General features: G+C 48.6%; 2 protein-coding genes and 1 long non-coding RNA gene across 8 annotated transcripts in view; 1 reads left to right on the top strand and 2 right to left on the bottom strand.

Moving 5' to 3' along the window:
* Positions 1 to 9,591, bottom strand: part of LOC144364658 (cocaine esterase-like) — an 18,547-nt gene extending 8,956 nt beyond the window's left edge. For 4 of the 6 annotated variants that reach the window (XM_078032475.1, XM_078032478.1, XM_078032476.1 and 1 more), the window contains exons 1-8: positions 9,429 to 9,586; positions 3,355 to 3,559; positions 2,257 to 2,398; positions 1,509 to 1,642; positions 1,169 to 1,427; positions 671 to 769; positions 272 to 412; positions 93 to 173 (exon numbers count right to left, since the gene is read on the bottom strand). In XM_078032475.1, the coding sequence (XP_077888601.1) occupies positions 93 to 173; positions 272 to 412; positions 671 to 769; positions 1,169 to 1,427; positions 1,509 to 1,642; positions 2,257 to 2,398; positions 3,355 to 3,559; positions 9,429 to 9,504 (1,137 nt within the window). In that variant the 5' untranslated portion in view covers positions 9,505 to 9,586. Of the gene's footprint in view, positions 1 to 92; positions 174 to 271; positions 413 to 670; positions 770 to 1,168; positions 1,428 to 1,508; positions 1,643 to 2,256; positions 2,399 to 3,354; positions 3,560 to 9,428 lie in introns of all 6 variants that reach the window. The other 2 variants (XM_040279612.2, XM_078032479.1) reach the window with 2 other exon arrangements.
* On the top strand, positions 8,534 to 25,213 carry LOC144370887 (uncharacterized). Its single transcript, XR_013430950.1, has 4 exons — positions 8,534 to 8,665; positions 13,363 to 13,536; positions 18,349 to 18,490; positions 21,980 to 25,213. It is a non-coding gene; the product is annotated as an uncharacterized LOC144370887 (long non-coding RNA).
* LOC101973585 (cocaine esterase) lies at positions 14,689 to 23,536 on the bottom strand. The gene is made up of 12 exons (XM_005318284.5): positions 23,400 to 23,536; positions 20,964 to 21,168; positions 19,839 to 19,980; positions 18,993 to 19,126; positions 18,655 to 18,913; positions 18,127 to 18,225; positions 17,705 to 17,845; positions 17,516 to 17,596; positions 17,140 to 17,287; positions 16,625 to 16,762; positions 16,069 to 16,141; positions 14,689 to 15,616 (listed from the first exon to the last, which is right to left on the bottom strand). Exons 1-12 carry the CDS (start codon positions 23,473 to 23,475, stop codon positions 15,430 to 15,432), a joined length of 1,683 nt encoding a protein of 560 aa, XP_005318341.2. The 5' UTR covers positions 23,476 to 23,536; the 3' UTR covers positions 14,689 to 15,429.

Here is a 25,213-nt window from a genome sequence, read left to right as displayed (position 1 = left end):
GCTTCAGCTTCCTGAGTCACTGGGATTACAGGGATACTACACCTTGATCAGCACTCTCCATTTTTTTTTTTGCAGGACCGTGGGAATCTCACCATCTGTGCTGCTCTTCTCTGCAGAGCAGCCTGCACAGTCCTTCTGTCTATTTTCTTCTGGGGGTGAGCGGTGCCCATGCTCTGGGTGGAAAGGGGAGAGTGTGTTTTATAGTTTAGATTGGCCTGGAACTTTAGGATGTGTTCCCCCAAACACCTAGAAACTTGGAGCTAGGTCTCACCGAGGGAATGACCCAGCCATACTCATCATTGTTGACCCCAATGATGCTGGGGACAGGTTGAAAATCAGTAGAAGTCAGAAGCTCCTGGGGGTGCCTGGGCAGGAAGACCCCATCTACCACACCGGGAATGATCTTGAAGGCCTGAGGGGGCATTCAAAGTCATGAAGCACAGTCAGGTCCTAGAAAACTTCTGATGTCTTCTGAGTGCTTTTCGCTCTTGTCTGGCCAGGAACTCATAACTGCCTCAGGAAATCCTATTCCTGGTTTATTACATCTAAGCCTCATTTCCAGAATACCTGGGTGAAGTAACTGTTCCAGGGAGTTGGAAGGGCACCCAAATCATTCTGCCCCACAGCTATCAACCCTCCTTCTTCCACACCCATGCTCATTAAGCCTGACCTTGGTAATAGCCAGCATTTCCTCTTCGCTCTTGCCTCGAAGGCAGCTCATCAGAGCCTCTGACTCTACCTGCCCACAGTCAGACAGGTTGGCCACCATCTGTAAAGGCACCAAAACAGTGCTGGATCATCCCTTCAGGCAGGGAGTGGGAATGTTGCCCAAGGTCTCAGCTGGGTGCAGGCACCACCAATATCTCAAAGGTGTGGATTGTTGCAGGTGTGAAATTGTTCTAACCTCCCTGAACCTCAGGTATCAGCCAGAGGAGCCATCACACATGCTCATGTGGTTCAGGGTACAGCTTTACAGATCACAGAACATATTCAACCACTGTGAGGTAGAGGTGTGTGGATTCTGACTCTTGAACCCCTCGCAATCCCTGGATAGGTAGCACTTCCCAAGGTTCCTCAACTGTTGTCTTCAGTGAAGAAAGAGGAGCAATGGCTCTTAAGGTGAGGGATGAAGCAGTGGGTCTGGGCTTTGGTGGTTGAGGGCACTCACTGTAGAAACCGCTTCAGATGAGCTGGCAATGAGACTGGGCAGCAGGGCCACCCCACTCTCCATGATGGCACCATGAAAGAGTCCTTGGGACATTGGAGACACCACATGTGAGGACACACTTGTGCCACCTGCAGACTCGCCAAAAATGGTGACACGATCAGGGTTGCCTCCAAAGTGGGCAATGTTCTGCTGGACCCAGCGTAGGGCGGCCACTTGGTCCAGGTAGCCCCAGTTGCCAGTGGCATGCTGGTCTCCAGTGCTGAGAAATAGCAAGGATGATGATCACTGGATGGTCCTCTGTGTATTCAGCCTCCGTCGACCAATCCAGCCCCAAACTCACCTGAAGAAGCCCAGAATACCTAGGCGGTACTGGATAGTGACCACCACCACGTCCTCAGTGGTTGCCAGAATAGAACCATCGTACATGGATGCCATGCCTATAACTAGCGCACCACCATGGATCCATACCATCACCTGGAAAATCAAGAGATATACCACATGGCTCCCACCCAGCCCAAAACCCCTCCTGGGCTGCCTTATAGATTAAACACTGCTTTGAATTATGCAGCTACCCACACAGACAAAACTCCAGCAGACCTCATGACCTGGGCTATGGGTCAATGACCCAAGTTCAATCAGGAAGACCAGATCTCCCATTGGTACCAAAACCTGGATCTATTACATCCTGAATCTTCTGCAAATTGGAAAGAAAAAGGGTGTCTTAGAATTTCCAAGAAACATTAATCAAAATTCTTCTCCACAAGAGCTCAAAGACAATCCATTGCTGTCATTTTTGTGTGTGACCTTAGTGTAGTCCTTGCACTAAGGGGGTCTCTTGGGAACAACTTGGTTGAATGAGAATGGTGTCCATCCAGTGGCCACAGTCTCTGACCTCTGGGAGTAGCCAGGGCCCTTTGAACACAAGCTTAAGTCAGGGCCCACTGGTATAAGAGGCCTTCTTGGATCTGACAGTAAGAGGTTTCTCCTCATTGTTCATACTGCAGTAGGGCCCAAGCTGATCTTGTTCCTTCTAACCTTATAGAACAAATGTACTCCCACTCCCCTGTCAATCACATCCTGACACTCACAGGAAGGTTAGAGCCCTCATGGGCATGAGCAGGCGTGTAGATGTTGAGATACAGGCAGTCTTCTGACATGGGGATGGAAGGCAGGGTCAGATTCAACAGCTTCAGAGACTGTGTGTTCATTGCTTTGGCATCCTGCAGACACCTGGTGATCAACCATGGTAGACAGTCAACCCAGCGTGTGAACAGTGGTCAAAAGCAGACTTGGGTTCAGGTTTCTTCCAAGAAACCCCCTCAGGGTCCCTGTTACACCTGATGTCATGTTCATACTGGATTTTTCTCTAAAGCCCCTTCCTTCCCACTGAGTTCAAGGCCTCTGGCTGGGGTGGGAGGGGGAAGCCAGGATGGAGTCCAGACCTTCAGGGAGGCCTCAAGGTTGTTAAGCACTTGCATCCAACTCCTTCTGAGGCTGGGCAATCATGACTCTAGGGGACTGTCTGGGAAACACTGGCTGCCTGTGTTGACATTCACCACTTATCCCTGTCCCCAGTCAGGTCTGGAACAGTATAGATGACCCCAAATGGGTAGTGCCTGAATGGATGGAGTTTAGTTTCCCATAGAACATAGTAGAACAATCCACAGACCAAGTCTAGACTCTCAGGGAACCACATCCCTCCCACAGAGTCTTCAGTACATACACCTGTTACTTGGCTACTGGCACCTGGCCCTGTGGGCTGGCATAGAGAATGCAGGTGTGGGTCCCAAAGGAGCCACTACTGCTTCCCTCCTCAGGAATCTAGAGTATGTACTGCTGGATTCAGGGTATTTTATAGGTTCTTAGAGCCAATCTGACCCTCTCCCAGACACACGTGCATACTCTGGTTGCAGAGAACATCTGGCATAACATGAGCTGAGACAAATTATCTCTGCAACTAATGTTCTCTGGGTGCCAAGGCCAAACACAGGAGCCTAGGGAAGTTAGCAACTTCTACCCTCTGAGCCTCAGCACTCTCACTGGAAGAATGAATGTGAGAATCATCTCAATGCAGAGGAAAACTGCTTGGGCAGTGTAGATGAAGGAGACACAGCAGCCTGGCCCAGGGCTAGGAGTACCCACCCTCACCCCAGCCCTAAGGTTTCCCAGACCCCTGGAGAGCTCACATGGCTGGGTGAGAGGTCCCATCCCTCACACCACTCCAAGGTTCAGGCGGCTCAGGGGCTGCAAAGCGCAGTGGTCCTACAGGTGGCTTGGCAAAGGGAATTCCCAGGAAGGTGTGGACCTCCGCATCGGTGCCCTTCACATGGACGAGGCTGCCCCGCACCTGCCCGGTGTGAGTCGTCCGGATGGGGCTGACTGAGTCCTGGCCTGTGGGCAGAGAGATACACTTCAGACTTTGGTCTGCTTAATCAGCTGTTGGCCTATAGTACTGTGGCCTGGTTGGCCTTCCTTAGCTCAATCTTGTGGAGGGACCCTGATCTGCAAACAATGGCTTCACAAACTTTCTGCCTGTCCTACTGTGACTCTCCACAATTACCTCCTGATTCTATTCTGATGACATGGCCAGAATTAGTTTATCCATAGACACAGAGAGCAGACTGAGGGTATGTAAGGTAGGGTCAGGTTCACATTGAGGGAAAGAGGTGAACTCTGAGTGTAAACTAAAAACCACTTATGTGTGTCATTGAATGGGTAGAATGTATGGTGCAGTAATTATTTTTCAAAGTTGTTATTAAAAATCTCTTTGCAAATTATGAAACTGATATGAATTTTTTATTGTTGTTACTGGGGATTAAACCCAGGGGCACGTAACAACTAAGCCAAATGCCAAGTCCTTTTTACATTTTATTTAGAGGCAGTGTCTCACTGAGTTGCTTAGGGCCTCTTTAAGTTGCTGAGGCTGACTTTGAATTCGCTATCCTCCTTCCTAAGATTTTCGAGCCACTGGGATTACAGGTGTACCACTGTGTCTGGCTTAAATCTTGATTTTTTAAGAAAAGATCCTATATTATTACCATTCTAATAAATTAGAACATTTGAATAGATATTTAATTATAAGGAAAACTGACACTGTTGTGGAAATACCTTTATCTATTTACCTATCTCTGTGTATATCATATAAATATTTGTATCAATCTTCCTCTTCTTTTTTTTTCAGTAGGAACTCATGAAAAATTTACCCATGATGTGATAGCTGGGGTTGCTTTCGAACAATGGTGCAAAGGACAGGGTGCATTTCAGATAATCTAGGTTGTGCCAGTCCAGATACTCATTGAAAGTGGCTGATGAGCACATTGGGTTCATTTACTTTCCTCTCTGGCTCATATGAGGCTCATCCCTTTGTGCTGTGTAGCTCTTGGGCAACCACATCTCACTCTGTGCCTTAGGGTACAGGGAGGTGTCCAGTAAGGCCACTGACCCCCGATATTGTTGCCACCTACAGAGGCTCCCACCTCTTGCACCTTTCCTTCATAGACTCAAATTCTGCCTCTGCAGAAATTGGCAGATCTGAGCCAGGTTCCATTAGAAAAAACAAAAGACAAGAACAACCTCAGGGATCTCCTTCTGCCCTGCCCAGGGTGGATCCTAATGCATCAATATGTGTCAACTGCTGTGACTGAGGCCAGGTGTGGCAGCCACATAAAGGCTCCAGAGAGGACAATCTAGTATCATCTTTCTGCTATTGTTTGGATGTGGTTTGTTCACCAGAGATTCATGTGCTGGAAGTTTGGTTCTCAGTGTGGCAACATTGAGGAGGTGGGACTATAAAGGGGTGGGGTGTAATAGAAGGTGATTGGATCATGGCTAGGGTTAGATCTCACAGGAGAGCATTAATTCTCTGGAAAGTGAGAATTTTCTCACTTTCCAGAGAATTAATTGTTCTAACATGGCAGCCTGGCCACTCTCCGGTCTCTTGCTTTGCTCCTGCCGTATGATCTATCTCATAAACACTCCTGCTATATCATGTCTTTGCCATTTTATGACATAGCTACAAGGCCCTCTCCAGAGGTAGACCAGAGCCAGGCAAAGTGATGCACTCCAGTAATACCAGAGGCTTGGGAGGTTGAGGCAGGAGTTACGTGTGTTTGAGACCAGGCTCAGTAACTTGGCATGAGTCTGTATCAAAGTGAAAAGTAAAGGGGCTAGGGATTTTGCTCAGTGGCAGATCACCTTTAGGGTCCATCCCCAGTAGTGTCAACCACAACAGACCAAAAAACAAAAACAGAGGCAGACCAGAGAGGGCCACCTGATCTTGATTTTTAGTATCTAAAACTGTGTGCAAAATAACTATATTTTATTTATAATTACCATGTGTTGGCTATTTTGTTATAGCAACACAAAGCAGTCTGAGACAGAAAATTACTACCAAGAGTGGGGTTGTTACTAAAACAATACCTGAAACTATGGAAGTGGCTTTGGAACTAGTTAACAGCCAGAGGTTGGAGGAGTTTGTAGGGGCAGTCAAGAAAAGTTTTGTGTTGCTGGGTGTGATAGCACAGTTGTAATATCAGCAGTTTAGGAGGCTGAGGCAGGAGAATTGCAAGTTCAAAGCCAGCTCCAGAACCAGCAACTTAGTGAAGGCCTAAACAACTTAGTGAGATGCTATATCAAAATAAAAAATAAAAAGGATGGGGATATGGCTCAGTGGTTAAGTGTCCCTGGGGTTATACCCCCTGTACAAAACAGAAGAAGGAGAAGGAGAAAAGGAAAAAGGAGGAAGAAGAGGAAGAGGAGAAAGAGAAGTCTTATACTGCTGTAAATGAAGAATTATCAGTAATCCTTGTGAAAGTTCAGATAACAAAGAGACTAGGAAGGAGCTAGAACATCATAGAGATTGGTTAAGTGGTCATATTCAGAATGCTGATAGCAATGTGCTTAGTAAAGGCCATCCTAAGGAGGCTTCAGAAGGAAGTGGGAGCCATCTGTGGAAATTAGAAGAAAGGCTGCCTTTGATCACTGCAAACACTTGGCTACACTGTATTCATGCATAAAGATGTTATGAAAGGGCAAATATAACATTGATGACCTAGAAGATTCAGAGAACAACATTTCTGAACAAAATGTAGAAGAAGCTGTGTGGTTATTTTTGGTCATTTAAAGTGAGATTTGCAATGATAGTTTGCAAATGAAAGCATACCTTAAATTATTTCATACCTGCTCACCCAAAGAGCAAAATGAGAGATTGGATGAGAATATAGGGGATGGGAAAGAGAGTACCAGGGGTGGGAAGGAGCCAGGCTCTCTGCTTCAAAACTATGGGAGAGAAGGCCTGAGGCCTACACATAATCTTCCAGGTGCCCTTGCATCAAGAGCCCCAAAGACCATGGAAGGAGCCCCAGCATTGTCTCAGGATTCTGCTCCTTGTTTCCTAGCAAAATGCTCTGGGTCTGTCCAACCATGGTTCATGAAAGCCCAGGCATGACTCCTGATACTGCTCCAAAGGGAGCAAGCAACAGACCTTGGTGATGCCCAAGTGGAGCTATTTTGCAGGTGCAGAGAATCCAAGGGCTCTGCTGTCACAACAGCCTCCCCTGGGGTTTCAAAGGAAAGTTCTGGAGGCCCTGCTTATGGGAGTGGAGTCATGGCAAAGACTGCCTAGTGAGGCCCTGAGAGTGGGACCACTGCTCTTGAGACCCCAGAAGTGTAGAGCCACCAGCAGTGTGCAATGCCAGCCTAGGAAATCCACAGGCCATGGCATGCAGCTCAGGAGAGCAGCCATGTGGGCTGCAACCAGCATCACCCCAGGGCAGGGGCTGCCCAAGGCCCTGGGGACCAGTACCCTGCCCTGTGTCTAGGGGGCTGGAGTTGGAGTTTGGGGATCTAGTGTCTTCTTTGGTTGTTTTAAGACTTGCTGGGAGTCTGGGAGCCCTTTCTACTTGCTATTCCTCATTTTTGCCACAGGACTATCTGCCCTGTCTGAGCCTGTTTCAAGGCTGAATCCTGAAACCATGGGAACATGTTGCAAGTCATTTGCCTTGAGTTTCAGATGGGACTTGGGACTTTGCACTTTGTAGCCATGCTGGTAAGGTTTCAGCCTTTGAGAACTATAGGCACGGAAAGACTGCATTTTGCATTGAAAGAAGGACGTGAACCTTGGGGAGTGGGGGCAGAATGATATGGTTTGGATATGGTTTTCCCCCCAAAGGATCCTATCATGGATGACTGGTCCCCAGTGGGGTGGTACCTTTCAGAAGTAGGACCCAGTGGTTGGCTCAGGACTGCTCTGTGAAGGGATTAATGCTAGTCTTTCAGAGTGGATTATTAGATCTAATAGGAGTGGCTTAATTCCTTTGAGGTGAGTGTAAGTTTTTATAATAGAGCAAGTCGGCCTCTTCCCTGTCTTAATGCTTCCTCTCTCACCATGTGATCTCTCTCCTACAAAGTCCTACTATATCATGCCATTGCCATGCTATGACATAGCTGAAAGTCCCTCACCAAGATCTATCAGAGAGGGTCACCTGAGCAGAGATTTTCAGGCTTTAAAACTGTGAGCTAAATAAATCTATTTCCTTTATACATCATCCAGTGTCAGGTCAGTTATACTGTTTTAGCACCCCAAATCAAACTAAGATATGTTCCAAGTCAAAAGGCACACTCCTCACGCACTGCATGTCTGTAATCCCAGCGACTCAGGAGGCTGAGGCCAACCTCAGAAAATTAGCAAAGCCCTAAGCAACTTAATGAGATGCTGTATCAAAATATAATGAAAAGGGCTGGGTGATATGGCTCAGTGGTAAAGCAACCTGGAGTTTCACTCAGTACGCAAAAGGGGCATGGGTGGTACGCACCTCTTCCCTAACAGGCTGCCTACACAGAATTCCTTACTGGGTGAAATTTCTTTTCATGTAATGTACACAGATAGCAGTCCCAGATGCCTCAGGTGTGTGTTGTAACAGCAATGAACAAAGTCTGCTAAAATGTCCCTGATCAGAGACTTGTTAAGTCAACAGAACATCATCCTTTCCACTCGATGGTGGAGGAAGCTGCACCATGTAAGAGTGTGAGGTGCCTCCTGTGTTAGGAAGGGGAAAGCATGGTGCCCCAGAGGGTGAGCTGTGGTCATGGAGATGGAGACCAGGCATGAGAAAAAAATCTCTCTCTCTCTCTCTCTCTCTCTCTCTCTCTCTCTCTCTCTCTCTCTCTCACACACACACACACACACACACACACACACACACACACACACACACACAACATCCTGGACATTGTGTGTAAGTCCCTGAGACCTTGATGGTTCCTGTGAGGGAGCCAGGACTGGTGGGGACAGAAGAGGGTGGAACCCAAATCTGTGCTCCCCTGTGACTTGTTAATGATTATTTCTGCTGGTTGAAGCCAAGACAATATTTATAATGGCAGCCATCAGTGAAATTGGGCAGCTCTCCCAGTCTAGAAAGTCCTGGCGACTTTTGAGAGGAGCCTGGTCAACAGCAGGGAGATGGGAAAGACCCTCTGTGGGTGTGCCATGGGGGAGAGGTGAGTGTGGACTCCTCCTGGGCACAGTGGGGAGGAGTAGCAGGCGATAAGGGGGCTGCACATTAGAAGGCTTTTATGGAGAAGATCAAGTCAAGGACAGCCCAGGCATCCTGCCAACCTTACCTAACATCTGATGAGGGCCTGGATGCTACCTGTAGGCTCAGAGCCCTTCACCTTTGCCCTAATAGCCAAACCATTCCCCTTTTTTGGTCAGGTGTGTAAGGTGAGAGGAACCCAGTGACATCCCAGATCCCCTTTAGGACACAGTGCCTGGGCCTTCTGTATTTCCCCCAAAGACAAATAACCTTGCCTGGAGCCCCTTTGAGAGGGCCAGGTCACCCTCTGGCCAAAGGCATGACCTAGAGCCAAATGGCAGCAGGAAGGGGTTCCTAAGTGGCTGTTTTCCCATTGGCAGCTGGAGCTCCAGCACAGCCAGCACTCAGTGTCCTGAATGCCCGTCCAGAGACAGGGAAGGTGGCCCTGCTCTTCTGGGTTCCTCGGTCTCCCCTCATACCCTGCCTTCTCCTTGGTGCTGGTGACAGGAATTTTGACCCTGTCTGCACTTCAGGGGAGTCACCCTGGGCATTAGATGGAGCTCAGGGTGGCTGCGCATTCCTCTCTGACCTGTCCTCTATCATTTCCACCAGCTCCCCCATGTATCATTTCCACCAGCCTACCCTCTTGTAGCCTCAGTCTCTTCCTCTACACCATTTGGCTGATAGGAACACAGAGTCTGACACCCCAATCCCTATGTGAGCCTTACCCTGACCTTGGAGGAGGAGCAGCAGGAGCCCACAGGCCACGATGCCCAGCTTCCCATGAAGTCTGTGCAGCCACATGGTCAGCTCCCAGGGCTGTTTCTGTGCTGCTGTGGTTGCTCTGCTTCAGAGGTCAGCACAGAGAAGGACCTGGGCCCAGGTGGAGTTTGGACCCTACAGGGAGGAGGCAGAGCAATGAGAGGTGTCCTGCAAGCTGGGCACTGCGGGAGAGCCACTCTGAACTCCAGAGGTCATAGAGGCATTGGGTACCAGACAGGACAGGGCTGCACTCCTCTGTTAGCTCCCAAGGTGCTGCACGGCCGCTGTAGCTGCTCTGAGATCTCAGGAACCCATTCCTCACCCCTGGAGTTACTAATTTATTGTCCTAGCAGCCACTGACTCTTTTAGTCTACTTTTTTTCTTTTCCTTTTCTTGATTCAAACTTTTCCATCCAAAGTTTTCCTCCGGGTTCATATGTTGACAAGAACAATATAGACAAGGAAAAATTCATTTGAGGCTCATGGTTTCAGAGTTCTCAGTCCATAGAGAGCAGGTCCATTGCTTAGGTCTCAAGGAGAGGCTGAATGTCACGGTGGAAGGGTGTAGTGGAGGAGAGCTGCTCAAGACATCATACCAGGGGCTGGGGATGTGGCTTAAGCGGTAGCGCGCTCGCCTGGCATGCGTGTGGCCTGGGTTCGATCCTCAGCACCACATACAAAACAAAGATGCTGTGTCTGCCGATAACTATAAAATAAATATCAAAATTCTCTCTCTCTCTCTCTCTCTCTCTCTCTCTCTCTCTCTCTCCCTCTCTCACTGTTTCTTAAAAAAAAAAAAGATATCATACCAGGAAGCAGAGAGAGAGAGAGTGAGCTCCACTCAAAAAAGACAAAATACATACCACTAGGCCCGCCCCAGTGACCCACCTCCTCCAGCTCCACCCTCCATGGCTACAGTTACCATCCAGTGAACCCTCATTGGAGGATTAATCAATGATTGGGTTAAGGCTCTCATAACCCAATCATGTCACCCCTAAACTTTCTGGAATTGTCTCACACATGAGCTTTGGGGGACACCTCCTCTCTAAACCATAACACTGGCCCATGAGGGTGTTGGGGTGGAGAGGAGGGAGCAGTGGGCTGTAATTGGAGGACCCAGGAGGGCTTCTCTGAGGGGACACAAAATGAAGATCCCCACAGGTGAGAAACAATGACCTTGGGGGATGAGGGGACTGCCTGAGCAAACTGGGCAGTGTGACTGTGTCCTTGGTCTTGGGAAGTCCTTCTTCCTCTCAGCCTTCATAGTTTCCTGAGTTCCCTCCGAGGTCCTTGTAGTCCTGGTCTGAGGGTCTTTGTAAACCTGTCCCTATTCTGTGCTGGCTGCTCTGTTGAAATACACTGGTGACTGCAACTGTGACACTTCTTAAGAACCCACCCCCTTCCACTGGCTCTCCCCCTACCCTGAGGACAGCTCCCTCTGAGGTTGAGTTTACTGTCATTTATGCACCTGACAAAAATTCTGAGGACTTTCTGGTTCTAGCACTGTGGACCTGGAAGGGCTCTCTTGGGCATCTGGGGCCGCTGGGGAAACAGGTCCATAACCAGGAGTTGTCAAATATTCTTGAATCCTGCAAGGACATAGGGAATACAGCAGGAGACAGGAGTGCCTGCTCTGCCTGACTTCCTGGAGGAAGGGGTGTGGGCTCCACCTCAGATGACCTTCAGTACCTTCTCCTAACAGGCTTTGGCTTCTTCATTCTAGCTTGGGTACAATCCTACATGCCAGGATAGCAATTGTCCTTCATTGGAGTCTTTCTAGGAGTGATAATATGCCCAGATGGCTGTGTCTTGGGGCTTCTCCTTGTCTTGATTCAAAGTTTTCCATCCAATACACTGTGGTCCAAGCCACTGTCCGAGCTCCTGTCCAGGCAAATGCTTTCTCTGTCTGTATTCTCTTGACCTAATTTATAGCTGGGGCTGTGGAGGTTGAGATATTTCAGCTCCTTCCAGTTCATAGACATGTTATAAGCTCCTTTATGTCAACTGGGCAACACAGTGCTCCTTCTTAACCTGGACTTTGCTGTCTACCTCTTGGTGAAGGTCCCCAAGCTACCGAAGCTGACAGTAAAACCCTGCAATTAAGAGTCTTAAGAGTATTAGGACTTGTAGGGGGTGAGGTGGGGTGGAAAACTTACATATATATATATATATATGTATATATAAAATGAGAGAGAGAGAGAGAGAGAGAGAGAGAGAGAGAGAGAGAGAGAGAAAGAAACACAGAAAAGAAGATCAAAGTAGAAGGTAAAAATCCAGGAAAATATCTGTAATCACAGATCGATGCTACAGGTTTAAGGTTTAAGACCCCATAAAAGCAAGTTTTGATGAAAATATGGAACATCTGTCATCCTCATATCTGTTTGATGGGATGAAAAATGATATAGTCATTTTTGAAGATAGCTAGACATTTTCCTTAAATGTTCAACCCAGAGCTGGGAGTAGTGGCTCATGCCTATAATCCTAGCAACTTGGTTTCTAAGGTGAGCCTTACTTAGAAACTTAGTAAGTCCCTCAGCATCTTAGGGAGACTCAGTCTCAAAATAAAAAATAAATACATACAAAATAGATTGGATCTGTAGTCAGTAGTGAAGCACCCAAGGGATAAATCCTCAGTACCCCCCCTCACCCCCCCCCCAAAAAAAAAAAACAAGAGAAGAGCACATGTCCACAAAGTGATTTCAGAAAATGTCCACACAAGTTTTATGTAAAAAGTAGCCTAATCCAGGCTTGATGGTACACTTATTGCAATTCAGCTCCTCAGGAGGTCGATGGATGAGGGTTGGAAGTTGGTGGCCAGCCTGGGCAAGTTAGTGAGACCCAACTCAAAATAAAATAAAAAGAGATGGAGAAGTACCTCAGTTTTAGAGTGCTCATGGGTTAAGTCTCCACTAACAAGGAAGAAAAAAAAAAGGAAGGAAGGAGGAGGAGAACAAATGGAAGTCACTCAGATGTGCATCAACTGGTAACTGGATAAAGTGTGGCAGATGTGTACATGCAATAAAAGGGAAGAAATGCCACTTGAATCTCAAAATCATTGTGCAAGTGACATAGTCATCATAAATGACTCCTGTGCTATGATAGTCTAGAAAAGGCAATCTTCGGCAATGGAAAGAAATTAGGCACTTGCCAGGGAGCAGAGGTCAGGGTGATGATGGAGTGTAAATGGGCACATGAGAATGTTTTGAAACTATTCTAAACCTGACGTGATGTTGGTCACACGTCGCCTACATTTACTCAAATTTGCCAAACTTGGGGCTGGGGATGTGGCTCAAGCGGTAGCGCGCTCGCCTGGCATGTGTGCGGCCCGGGTTCGATCCTCAGCACCACATACAAACAGATGATGTGTCCGCCGATAACTAAAAAATAACTATTAAAATTAAAAAAAAATTTACCAAACTTTGCAGCTCAAATGGGTGAATTGAATTCATGGAAATGATCCACAATAAAGCTCTTAAAGCTGGACATGGTGGAGCATGCCTATAATCCCAGTGGCTCAGGAGGTGGAGGCAGGAGGATTTCGAGTTCAAAACCAGCCTCAGTGATTTAGCAAGGAAAACATCTCAGTGAGACCTGTCTCTAATAAAATACAAAATAGGACTAGGGATGTGGCTCAGTGGTCAAGTGCCCTGAGTTCAATCCCCAGTACCCCCTCCCCCCCCAAAAAAAAAAGCTCTTGAAAGGAGCTACCGAGACTACTTAAAGTCTGAAAAACACTCTGAGGACCCACTCTAGGAAGCATCCTGTGCATGCTCAGAACTGAAAACCATACAGGGGCATGTTTGCAGCAGGAGCACAAGGGATGTTTTCAGCACAGAGTTGAAGGATTATGCACCAGTCCCTGTACTCTAAAAGGAACTAAAAGGTCTTTTCACCTCTGCAGAGATCCAGTCTGCCCAGGCTTACCGCTATCCCCGTCTGCCCCCTGGTGTCCAGGATGGGAAACACGGCAATCTTCATCTTGAGCCCTAAAGGGCATGGTGCCCTGTGGTTGGGCTTAAGTGCACTGGGTGAAAGAGGGAACTTTCTTTCCTGGGAAAACTGGTGCCACAAAGAGGTAAGTTGGTGAGAGGGAAGGTATAGGATCCATGGACTCCAGTGTTCATGGAGTAAGGGACACAGCCTTTCCATGACAGAGAGAAAATGCTTTGGAGGAACAAAAGGGCATATTGAGCTTTATTTGGCACTTTTGATTACTGAGATAAAAGATGAAAGGGTTTCTATAGGAGGGGCCAAAAAAGTTTAGGGACATCAATGAGGTGAGAGGGAAAGTCAATCATGTGGATGCCATAGTGAGTGGGGGATGGTCAGGAGGCTGCAGAGGGAATTCTGAAAGATTCTAGTTGGAGAGGTCCTCAGGGAGCCAGGGACAAGAATCCCTTCTGCTATGTGTCTGGACCTCCTGGCATGTCAAGGCCTCTTCCAGGACACACCCCAGAGAGAAACATCTTCACAGCTGTGTTGTGATTGTGTCAGTGTGGGGCTCACAGTGTCTGCAGAGCCACAGAGAATAAGAGGCAACTTCAGGAGACAGGACCCTGAGGACCCCACCTGGCCCAGGCTCCAGAAGCCAATGGAAAAGCCCAGTCCTGCTTCTCATAAGGATGGGGCCAGTCACCTCCTTGGGACAGAAAGAGATGAATAGGTGTGTAGATTGAAATGTTAATGATGGATGACATTTAATCTCCAGGTGGCTCAGGGATATGGAACTCTGGTTTTGTTTGTAGCCTGGGTGTGTAGATGTGGGAACTCTAAGTGTTTGGCCTGAAAGTTTGTGTGCTGCAAATTATACATTGAAAGCCAGTCTCCATGGGCTGGGGATAGAACTCAGTGGGTAGAGTGCTTGCCTAGCCCGCTCTAAACTCTAGTGCATTCAGTTCTAATACACTAGCTCAATCCCCAACACACACACACACACACACACACACACACACACACAATGCATAACTAATAAAATCCATATACTACCTGGGCTTTGATTGAAAAAACAAGCAAGCAAGCAAGTCTGAAAGTGATGAATCATTGGGAGTGGACTGGGTGTAAGAACTGTGAAATAGTCCCAAGAGAACTTGTTTGCCCTTTCTGCCAAGTGAGGACATAGTGGGAAGGTGCCATCTAGAAATCAAAGCAAGACCTCCCCAGACAACAAATCAGCTACCATCTTGATTCTTGGCTTGTCACCTCCAACACAGAAGACAACACATTTGCATTGTTTATGAGCTACCCAGTTTATTGTGTTTATTTGTTTATATCTTGTTGGTAGCACTGTGATCAAACCCAGGACCTTGTGCCTGCTTCTCAAGTACTCCACCACTGAGCTGCTCTCCCAGGACTTATTATTTTATTTTGAGCTCAGGTCTCCCCAAGTGGCCAGACTGGACAGAGTATGTAGTTCTTCTCCCTTAGCCTCCTGAGTGGCTTGGATTATGGGCATGTGCTACCGTGCCTCACTATATTATTATTATTGGAGTTGTTGTTGTTGCTGTTGCTGTTGTTGTTCAGGAGCCTGATGGAGTAAAACACTGGGGCTTCTGGTGTATAGCTTTTCTATAGAGGTCCCACCGATATGAGAACAGGGTACTTGCTGAGAGGTGGGCAAGGGGTTCAGAAAAGTACCAGCTCTGCTTCCTGAAACTTCTCTGTCAGCATGGGAGGGAGTGGCAATTGGGAGGAGGGGTGAGAAAGGGTTGTAGGGAAGGAGAGGGGAAGAAGAGAAGGAGGGACTCAGGTATAGTGGGGTGAGGAGGAAGGTGGGCATGCACTGGATTACCCATCCACAGCCTCCTTGGGAATTACTGAGTGTGTCTAACAGGAGAGGACCCATGGAGGAGTGAATGGATAAATAACTATGTGAATGAGTGAATCAACCCATGTTCTTGGGTGGGCATGTGTGGGCACCACAGGAAGACCTCATCACACCTAGCACACCCCTCTCTTCCTGACAAGAAAGCTAGAGCTCTGTGTGCTTGTCCTCAGCCCCCTTTAGCTCCTGGATCTTCCGAGGCAGGGTCTTGGTCCAGAACTGCAGCCTGTGTGCCTTCAGGGCTTGGCCCACAGCAGGCTGGATGTCTAGCTGCAGGTACTGTTGGTCCTGGTTGAACAGTGGCCAGTGGGGTAGGCCCTCTCCGTTGGGGTTCCTGTGCACATGCCCTCCCAGCAGGGAAGGGTGAGGGTCAGTCTGAGCTCTGTTGAATTAAAGTCTGACCTTCCACCCTAATTATGGACAGGGCATCCATCCAGGCAGGCAGGGGTGTTGAGAATGGGGAAAGGTGTCCTGATGTAGGAAAGCAATGACCTCTCACTTGCTTCATTCCACAAAGGGCAGAGCAACCTGGCCTGTGTTGCCCTTCCCTGTGAGAGGCTGGCTTTCATGGTAGCCCAGCACTATGGCTCACCCTCTGGACCACTGTACCCACAGAGACCAGTGACCTGTACCCCAAAAGTACCCTCTTTTAGTGTGGATCTACCAGTTGAGGAGGGGGCTAGGATGTGATTAAGGACAAGCATTTGCTAATGGGGTCACCTCAGAGAAGGGGAGCACTGGAGGGCCCGTGTTCCCTGGGAGGCTGAGATGTGCAGGTGTCCTCACCCATTTCTAGCAAAGTTGGCCCAGTACTTCATCATCCTCCTGTTCAGCAGCTCCTCCTCCTCAGTGAGCTCCACTGTGGGAGAAGGAAGGCAAGGGTCCAGGTCCTGGCCAAACCCATCCAGCTGTCCACTCCTGTGCCACACTCACCACCCCAGCCCCAGGCTTGTGTCCCTTCCCTATCACAACAGTCCAGGGCCAGGCCCTCTGCTTGCCCAACCTGCCTTTACTACTCCCAGCCTTTAACTGAATCAACACTGGACTCATCCTTGGCCTAGAAGTTTTCTTCTTTTGGACACTGTGAAGTCATTTAAGAAATGATTATGCCTTTAACCACCCCCTCTTCTCCTATGCTAGACACTATGGTTGGGTTGGGAACAGGTTGAAGGAGCATAGATTTGAGTGGGAAAAGTCTAACCCTGGAATAACCTGTTGAGTTGTAATATGGTAGACTCTGAATCCTATGCTCTCTCTTAGCCCCAGTTTCTCATTGTACCATGAGAGTGATTGCCACCATGTACACAGGAGAGAATGCTCCTGTGGAACAAGGAGAATTCACCTCTGATGCCATTGATGTAGGATCCAAACACAAAAATGATTTCATCACCATGGTCAGCCTTCACATGTGGTGGCTTGATGTTCTTGAAGATGCTGGGACGATGCTGGAACTCGTAGAAGTAGACAGGAGCATGGGAATCTGGAGGGTGGACAGGATGTGTCACTCTTGGTGACAAGATTGCTAGGTCCAAAGCTGGCTTGAATGTTCACAGTGGCTTGGAAGCCCAGAATGGATCAGGGGCAGTTGGAAGACTCTTTGTTAATTCATATCTTGGATTTTTTGTCTGTGTGGTCATGGGCAAGTCTTTGATTGCCACTACCTTAGTTCCCTCCTCTGTAAAATGAGTGTGATGTCTATGTCTTACTCTAGCCATAAGTATGTATGGAGATGAGGGCCTTCAGGTGCCTGGGACCAGGGTCTGGATAAAGACATGTGTTTGACACCAGACCTCACCTGGGACCCATAGCTGTGAGCTATCTCTTAGGAAGCCAGAATTCAGGTATAGATACACTCACTCTGATAATGTGCTACTTGGAGGGCAGGCACCACAAAAAAGAAGTCTGCCATCATCTCTTGGAACTGGAGTCGGAGGGTGTGGGAGTCCTTGTTGTCTCCCATGTACTCCTCCATCAATAGGTCAGCACATTCGGCAGGCAACTTCATCTAGTCCAGGGGATCAGGGAGAGTCATGTTAAGCAGTCTCTGGGGCAGGGAGATAGCCACTTGATTTGTGGATGAGGTCTGAGATGTATCAGGGAATAGGGCAGAGCTGTCAAGCTGTGCAGTGGCCCCACTCACAAATGCACATAGATCAATCTTTGTTCCTAGGGATCATTGAAAAGGAAGAGTGTCTGGCTGTACTCTTGCTTGGCAGAACCCCAGGGGCCTCACCATTTGTGCTGATGTTCTCTGTAGAACAGCTCGCATGGTCTCTCTGTCTATGTCTTTGTGGATTTCAGGGGGGCTCACAACCTGTGTGGTGAAGGGATAGTCTACAGTTGGGGGTGGGATGACCAGGAGCTATGACATCTAAAGCCGCTCCCACCTGACACTATCGTGGGGTTTTGAGAGGGGACTCACCATGGTAATGACCCAACCATACTCATCATTGTTGACACCGATGATACTTGGAACAGGTTGAAAATCAGCAGAGGCCAGAAGCTCCTGGGGGTGCCTGGGTAGGAAGGCCCCATCCACCACAGCAGGAATGACACTGAAAGTCTAAGAGGGCATTCAAGGTACATGATTACAGGAAGGAAAGTCTCTGTTCTAATGACACTGAGTTACCTCCAACCCATCCCAGCTCAACCAATGATGCTCATACCAACATTCAGGGATTCTACACCTGGTTTAGCATATTTTCATCTCAATTTCCCATCCAGGGCTATGAGGATACAAGAAGACCAAGCCTTGGAAATGAGATCCTTGTTCCACAGTAGAAATCACTATATTTTCCTTCCACCATAACCCCTGTCTCCTCACTAAAGTCCATTCAGCCCTACCTTGGTAATAGCCAGCATTTCCTGTTCACTCTTGCCCCGCAGGCAGCTCACCAGGGCCTCTGACTCTACTTGCTCACAGGAAGAAAGATTGGCTACTAACTGTAAAGGCATGAAAAAAGAGTGGATCATTTCTCAAGGCAGGGAGGGAGGTGTTGCCTAAGGTCTCAGCAGTGTTTAAGTTACCCATAATTCTCAACGTGTACCCTCTGTCTATTGCTGCAGGTGTGAAATTCTTCCACATTTCCTGAAGCTCAGGTATCAGCCAGAGGAGCCATCACACCTGCTTACATGGGTCTTCTGAAGATGAGGCCCTCAGGGTGCAGCTTTGCAGAACATAGAGCAAAATCAACCACTTGAGTCAGAGGTGTGTGGATTCTGACCTTTTGAGTTCCTCAGAATCCCTGGGGTGTGGCCAGTTCCAGAGACACCTGCATGGTTTTTGTTCCCTTAAAACAGACAGAGTGGCAGAGGCTCTAAACTTGAAGGGCGAGGCACCAGATTTGGCCTTGGGTAGTAAAGGATACTCACTGTGGAGACATCTTTAGATGAGCTGGTGATAAGGCCAGGAAGTAGGGCCACCCCACTCTCCATGATGGCACCATGGAAGAGTCCTTGGGACATTGGAGATACCACATGTGAGGACACACTAGTGCCACCTGCAGACTCGCCAAAAATGGTGACTTGATCAGGGTTGCCTCCAAAGTGGGCGATATTCTGCTGGACCCAGCGTAGGGCAGCCACTTGGTCCAGGTAGCCCCAGTTGCCAGTGGCATGCTGGTCTCCAGTGCTGAGAAATGCAAGGATGATGATCATGGATGGTCCTCTGTCTACTCAGCTCCCATGGACCATCCCTGTCCCAGGCTCACCTGAAGAAGCCCAGAACTCCCAGTCGGTACTGGACAGTGACCACCAGTACATTTTCAATGGCTGCCAGAATAGAACCATCATACATGGAAGCTGAACCCACCACCAAGGCACCACCATGGATCCAGACCATCACCTGGGAAATCAGGAAATATACCATGTGGTAGCTATCTTCCCCAAACCCCTCCTGGCTGACCCCTACTCTGAAACCACTGTGGCCTGTGTAGCTACCCACACAGTACTCTAGTAGGACCTCATGAACTGGGACACTAGTAAGGGACACAAGTTTAATTTGGAAAATAAAGTTTCCCATACTTTGGGGTCTACCCATGAATCGAAACCTGGATCTATCATTCTCAGAACTACTCTAAAGAGAAAAGTGATGTTTCTGTGATTATCCTACTTGAACATTAATTTAAACTGTCATCTAATCTCTGGTCCAAAAAAATAATCCATGGTCATTGAATTCAATGATCTCAAAGTGCAGCTTTGAGCACCTGAATGGATCTCCTGGGTACAAGCTGTGAATGGATCAGTGAGTCCCAACAGTTGGCCTCTGAGAGCATCCAGGGCTCTTTTACTCCATGCTTAGGTCAGCTATCTGCTGGCATAAGAGGCCTTCTTGAGGCTGATAGTGAGAAACTTTTCATATGGGTTTACACCACAGTGGTAGCCAGCTAACCTATGTCTTCCAGTATTGTTGTTGATATTATGTAGCAATTGGAGTCAATCCCAGGGCCTCACAACACTGTGCAAGCTATCATTGAATCATGTCACAAGCTTCCTTCTAATTATCTTTCAAAACAAATGTTCTCCCACCCTTCAACTGACCATGGCTTAACACTTACAGGCAGGTTAGAGCCCTCACGGGCGTGTGCAGGCGCGTAGATGCTGAGGTACAGGCAGTCCTCTGACATGGGGATGGGAGGCAAGTTTTTATTCCCTAGGTTCAGAGCCTCTGTATTCATTGCATCTACATTTTGCAGACACCTGGTGACAATGGAATACAGTTATTTCAGGGGCTGAGCAGTGGTGAATTCAGACCTCAGGTCCTGACTCGATCCCAGACAACCTCACTCCCTGCCTTAACTGATGCCTTGCCTCACATGATCCTTCTTTCAAGTCATTCCCTCTGACTGTTCCAAGCCACAGTCTCAGGGTATGCTGGGATGGAGCCCAGACCTCCAGGGAGGCCTCAAGGTTGTTGAGCACTTATGTCCTACTCCTCATGAGGCCAGGCAATCCTGACTCTAGGGCCCTGTCTGGGAAACACTGGCTGTCTGTGTTGTCACCACTTATCCCTGTCCGCATTCAGGCCTGGAAAAGCATACGTGTCTCCACACAGCTGGTGCCTGAGTGGATGGAGGTTAGTTCTCATAGAAGGGTAATGGAGCATCCCATAACCCAACTCGAGACTCGCAGAAAACCTTCCCCTGCAGAGAGTCTCAAGCTGTAAGCACATGCACCTTCCCTTGGCCTTGTGGGTGAGGTCCCCAAGGAGCCATCACTGTTCCCTTCTCAGGAATCTTCAGCATCAACTGCTGGAGTCAAGGTCTTTTATAGGTTTAGAGAGCCAAGCCGACCTTCTCCCAGACTCATCTCCCCTGGTGGGAGTGAACACCTGGAGTAAGCCAAATTCAGGGACATGTGTTTCTGCTCTTGTGTTCAACACCTGGAGCTAATGACTTTGGATTTCTAAGCCCTGAGTCAGGGGCCTGGCAGTTACTCTTGCATTGGAAAAACAAATGTGAGAATTGCCCCAATGCAGAGGGATATATTTTTATATATTTGTTCATTTAGGGCCTGGGTTTCAAAGACAGTGCATTAGGTTGCTAAAAACACATTACCACTGGTCCACAGCCCCAGGCCTTGCAGTGCAGTTTAGATGAAGGAGCCACTGCAGCCTGGCCCAGGGCTCGGAGTACCCACCCCCACCCCAGCCCTGAGGTTTCCCAGATCCCAGGAGAACTTACATGGCCGGGTGGGAGGTCCCATCCCTCACACCACTCCAAGGTTCAGGGGGCTCAGGGGCTGCAAAGCGCAGTGGTCCTAGAGGTGGCTTGGCAAAGGGAATTCCCAGGAAGGTGTGGACCCCCACATTGAAGCCCTTCACATGGACAAGGCTGCCCCGCACCTGCCCGGTGTGAATCGTCCGGATAGGGCTGACTGAGTCCTGGCCTGTGGGCAGAGAGATGCACTTCAGGCTCAGGTCTGCCCAATAAGCTGCTGACCTACAGCACTGTAGCCTGGTTGGCCCTCCTCAGCTCCACCTTGTGGAGGAACCCTGATCTGTCAACATCCGCTTCTGAAACTTCTGCCCAACCCTAGTCCCTATCCCCACCACCACTATCAATTGACCGGGTCACAACCTATCCCTCCAGGCTCACCAGGCCCCTGTGACTTGCCACCATCCTTCAGCCCTAGCAACTGCCAGCAGAATGCCTCTTGGGCTGGCTGACTGTGTCAGGTCATGTCACGCACTGAGAGGATTGTGAGAATGGAACTAAAGTTTCCTATCCTAAAGGATCTCATGCTTGAGGGGACAAGAAATGACATAAAGAAGCATCATTCATATAATGAGAGATGGACTTGGGAGGAGAGCTATGAGTTCAAACATAAAACTCCTGTCCTGCCTGGGGTTGGGGTTCAGGGCAAGAAAGCAAGGCAAAGTCAACCTAGATATACCTGGCTTGTCCAAGTCATGATATTTGTTAAATGTTGATGTTGTGCACTTTGGGTTTAACTCTTCTCTCTACCCCAGAATGGTTTTAATCTTGGGTGCTGTCCCAGTCCTCTCTGTGCTTCAGGGTGAAGAGACTTGGGCAGTCAGGTTCACAGTTCTCCTGCTATTGTTGACATCTCCCCAGCTCCCACATCACTGAGTCCTTCCCTTCCCCAGGCTCAAGATCTCACTCTAGAATGTGGTAGATATGAGCTGGTTTCCATAAGAAAAATTAAAAACTCCAAACCTTCTCCTCTCTCTCACCAGGTCCTCTAGGATCTGCCTGTTTGATGTGACCTGGTACAAGACAGGCCAGGGCAGCAGCCACTCACAGGACCAGAGAAGGAAATTGGCCAGCATCCCTCCAAGTCCAAAGACACACTCCTGTCCCTACCAACATGCTGTCTACACACCATGCCTTACCAGATGGGATCTTGGTCCAAGTGACTCACATGGCCACTGGACACTTATGCCTGATGTTTGTCACTACAAAGGACAAAGCCTGCTAAATATTCCTGCTCGCAGTCTGGTGCCATTATGTAGTTGCTTCCTTGAGGAGAAGCCCTGCATGAAATAGCAGGTGGAATCTCACCCATGTATATATGTAGGGGTGTGAAGTGTTCTCGTGACCAGATGTGGACAAGGTCACACCAGCAAAGATGGGTTTGTGACCATTTAGGTGAGAGACAAAGATGAATAGTGTGTAAGTCCTGGACTCTATTGAAGACCTAGATGGGCCTGTGGAGGAGCCAGGACAAGGTGGGCAGAAGACTGTGAGACTCAATTCTATACCCTTTCATGACTCAGTTTTTTTTCCTTTGGATGTGAGTTCAAGAAAAAAGACTGTTGAAAATAGAATCTTTCAGAGAATCAAGAAAAATCTTTCTGCTGAGAAAGTTCTGGTTCCCTAAGACCCCAGGTAAGGGAGGAAGCCTGTCAGTGTTGGTCTAAGGGGGACAGGTGAGCATGGATTCCTCTGTGCAGATTAGATTGGGAAAGCTGGGTCTATATCCAACACCCACACTTGGAGCCTTTGGGGTGGGAGAGATCCAGGGCTGCTGACACTCGGTGGGCATGGTTCTCTCCCGCCAACACCTTCTGATAAGGGCTTAGAGACTTCTAGCAAGTACAGAGCACTTTGCCTTTGCTCTAGAACACAATCCAAGGCATGTCAGCTCAGATTCGCCATTGACAGGAACCCAGCAGTCATTCAGATCAGCATTGAGAAGTGGTACCAGGGGCTACTGTATCCCCCAGGGCCAGTAACTTTGCCTGTGGACCCGACGGAAGGTGCCAGCACTTCTCTGGCCAAGGGGTCAAAACACTCAGAGCCAAATGTAACCAGAAAGCTCTTCTTATTGCTTATGTTATTATCCAAGGGTGAGTAGTAGCTACAGCCACAGACACACACAGGAGGGAAAGGTCCCTATCCTTGTTCCTTTGCCAGGAGGCTTCTGACTTGACCATACTGTGCTCCTCAGAATCCCGTCACACTAGCTCACTCCTCCATGGGAGTGTCCTCAGGCAGCTCTGACCCTCTCTGGCTCACCCTCCTGCCCCTCAACCCCTTCATGTCACCTCTACCAACTCCCCCGCCCTGGTGCCTTCCCTCCAGGCTCAGGCTCTGTCTCTGTGCACTTTGGCAGCTGCAACCTGGTTTCTACCACCCTCCCCATGGCAGCCTCACCCTGGCCCTGGATGAGGAGCATCAGGAGCCCATAGGCCACGAGGATGAGCCAGGCAGGAAGTCGATGCAGGCACATGGTCGTCTCCCAGGGCTGCTTCTGTATTCCCAGGGCTTCACCTGGAAATGCAGAGCAGCATTCTGCCAGGTGGAATTTGAACCTGACAGTGAGGAGGCGGGGGGGAAATGGGAGGTGCCCTGCAAGGTGTGTGCTGCAGGAGAATCACTCTGAACTCTCAGAGGTCATGGGGCCATTGTGCAGTGAGCAGGGCCCTACCCCTCTTCTTCCCTTGGGCACCTCCCAAGGTACTGCACAGCCTCTGCAGCCCCTCTGAGATCCCAGGACCCCTCTCCTCACACCTGGAGTCACTAATTCCCTGTACTTGCTGTCACAGGCCCATGAGGTTGTTGGGGAGGAGAGGAGGGAGCAGAGAGCTGGATGTAACTGGAGGAACCTGGAGGGCTTCTCTGTGGGTGCAGAATGAAGATTTCCAGAGATGGAGAAATACAGGTGGCCTTGCTGGAGTGAGGGGAACTGCTTACACAGTGGCAGGGAGATGTGACTGTGCTTGCTGTTTTAGGGAACTCCCAGAGCTTAGGTGCTTCTGGGAGATTTTGAAAGATCCTGAGCCCTGCATGGGCCAGGAATGGAAGCCAGTCTGGATTAGGAGTACCTGCTCAACCTGAATTTCCTGATGAAGGGGTGTGGGGCTCAACTTCCTGAGCCCTGCGTTGGTGAATGGAAGCCAGTGTGGGTTAGGAGGACTGCTCAACCTGACTTCCCTGATGAAGGGGTTGTGGGGCTCAACTTCAGGCAGCCTAGAGGTTCCCCTGCAAACCATCCTTGGCTAGCCTACCCCCACCCCCCATAGGCTCTCACAGCCCAGTGTTGTGTCCTTTTCAGCCCCTTTGGGGAGCAATCAGCTTTATCCAGATGTGAGTAGCCAGCATGCTGAGAGCACTGCTTCTCTTTGACCCCCACCCAATCAACAAGGCTGCTGTGAATTCAATTCTTCTTGCAGTGCAGTCCGCTTCAAGCCATCACCCTAGCCCCTCCTGGTCAGATGCTTACTCTGCTCTGAGTCTCCTGATATAATTCATATCTGGGCTTGGGCTTACTCCCAGCTAAGTCCTATTATAAGCTCCTTTGTGTCAACTGGACAACAAGTGCTTTTTCCTAATCTGGAGTCTGCTAGGGTGAAGGTCCCCATGGGCTCTGCCATTTATGGCACCATCTTACACAGGCCTTGGCTTTGACAATGACCAAATAATAGTAATAATGTGAAATGATGAAGAGTTTCATGAGTGTATCTGTGTATGGGTTTGTATGTAACATACCTTATACATATATAGAAATGGGGGGGGAATGGAAGATGGAAGCAGAGTCTAAAAGTCAAAACAAACATCTGCAATGAGATCCACCAACAGGTCCTTTAAATACAATTTGATCTAAGACCATCAGACCAAGTGTTGAAGAGGATATGGAGCAACTGGTACCCTCATAAATGGCTGGTAGGGATGCAAAGTGACAGAGTTGTTTTGGAGAAGAGTTTGATATTTCCCTTAAAAGTTCCACACACACTTGCCATGTGACTCAGCAATTCTCCTCTCAGATCTTTCCTCAAGAGAAATGACAGCATGGGTCCATATAAATAATTTCTGACTATGTTCCTAAGAGTTTCATTGTCAAATTGGTCAAAAATTGCAAGTCACTCAGATGTATAGTAACTGGTCAGTGGATAAAGTGTGGTGTGTGACTACAAGGAATGCTACTCCCCAGTAAAAGAAATCTGAGATGTGCTGCATCTCAAAAATAG

Source organism: Ictidomys tridecemlineatus, chromosome 15 (assembly GCF_052094955.1).
Source record: "Ictidomys tridecemlineatus isolate mIctTri1 chromosome 15, mIctTri1.hap1, whole genome shotgun sequence".
Lineage (NCBI taxonomy): Eukaryota > Metazoa > Chordata > Mammalia > Rodentia > Sciuridae > Ictidomys > Ictidomys tridecemlineatus.
The sequence above is the reverse complement of the archived record's forward strand: the minus strand, read 5'-3'. Positions and strand labels throughout refer to the sequence as shown.

Coding starts and splice junctions, on each gene's coding strand:
- LOC101973585 (XM_005318284.5), bottom strand. CDS start 23,475: ATGTGCCTGCATCGACTTCCTGCCTGGCTCATCCTCGTGGCCTATGGG. Junction 19,981..20,963: donor GGGACCTCCCACCCGGCCAT/GTAAGTTCTCCT, acceptor CATTGTCACCAG/GTGTCTGCAAAATGTAGATG. Junction 18,226..18,654: donor CATCTAAAGATGTCTCCACA/GTGAGTATCCTT, acceptor ATGCCTTTACAG/TTAGTAGCCAATCTTTCTTC.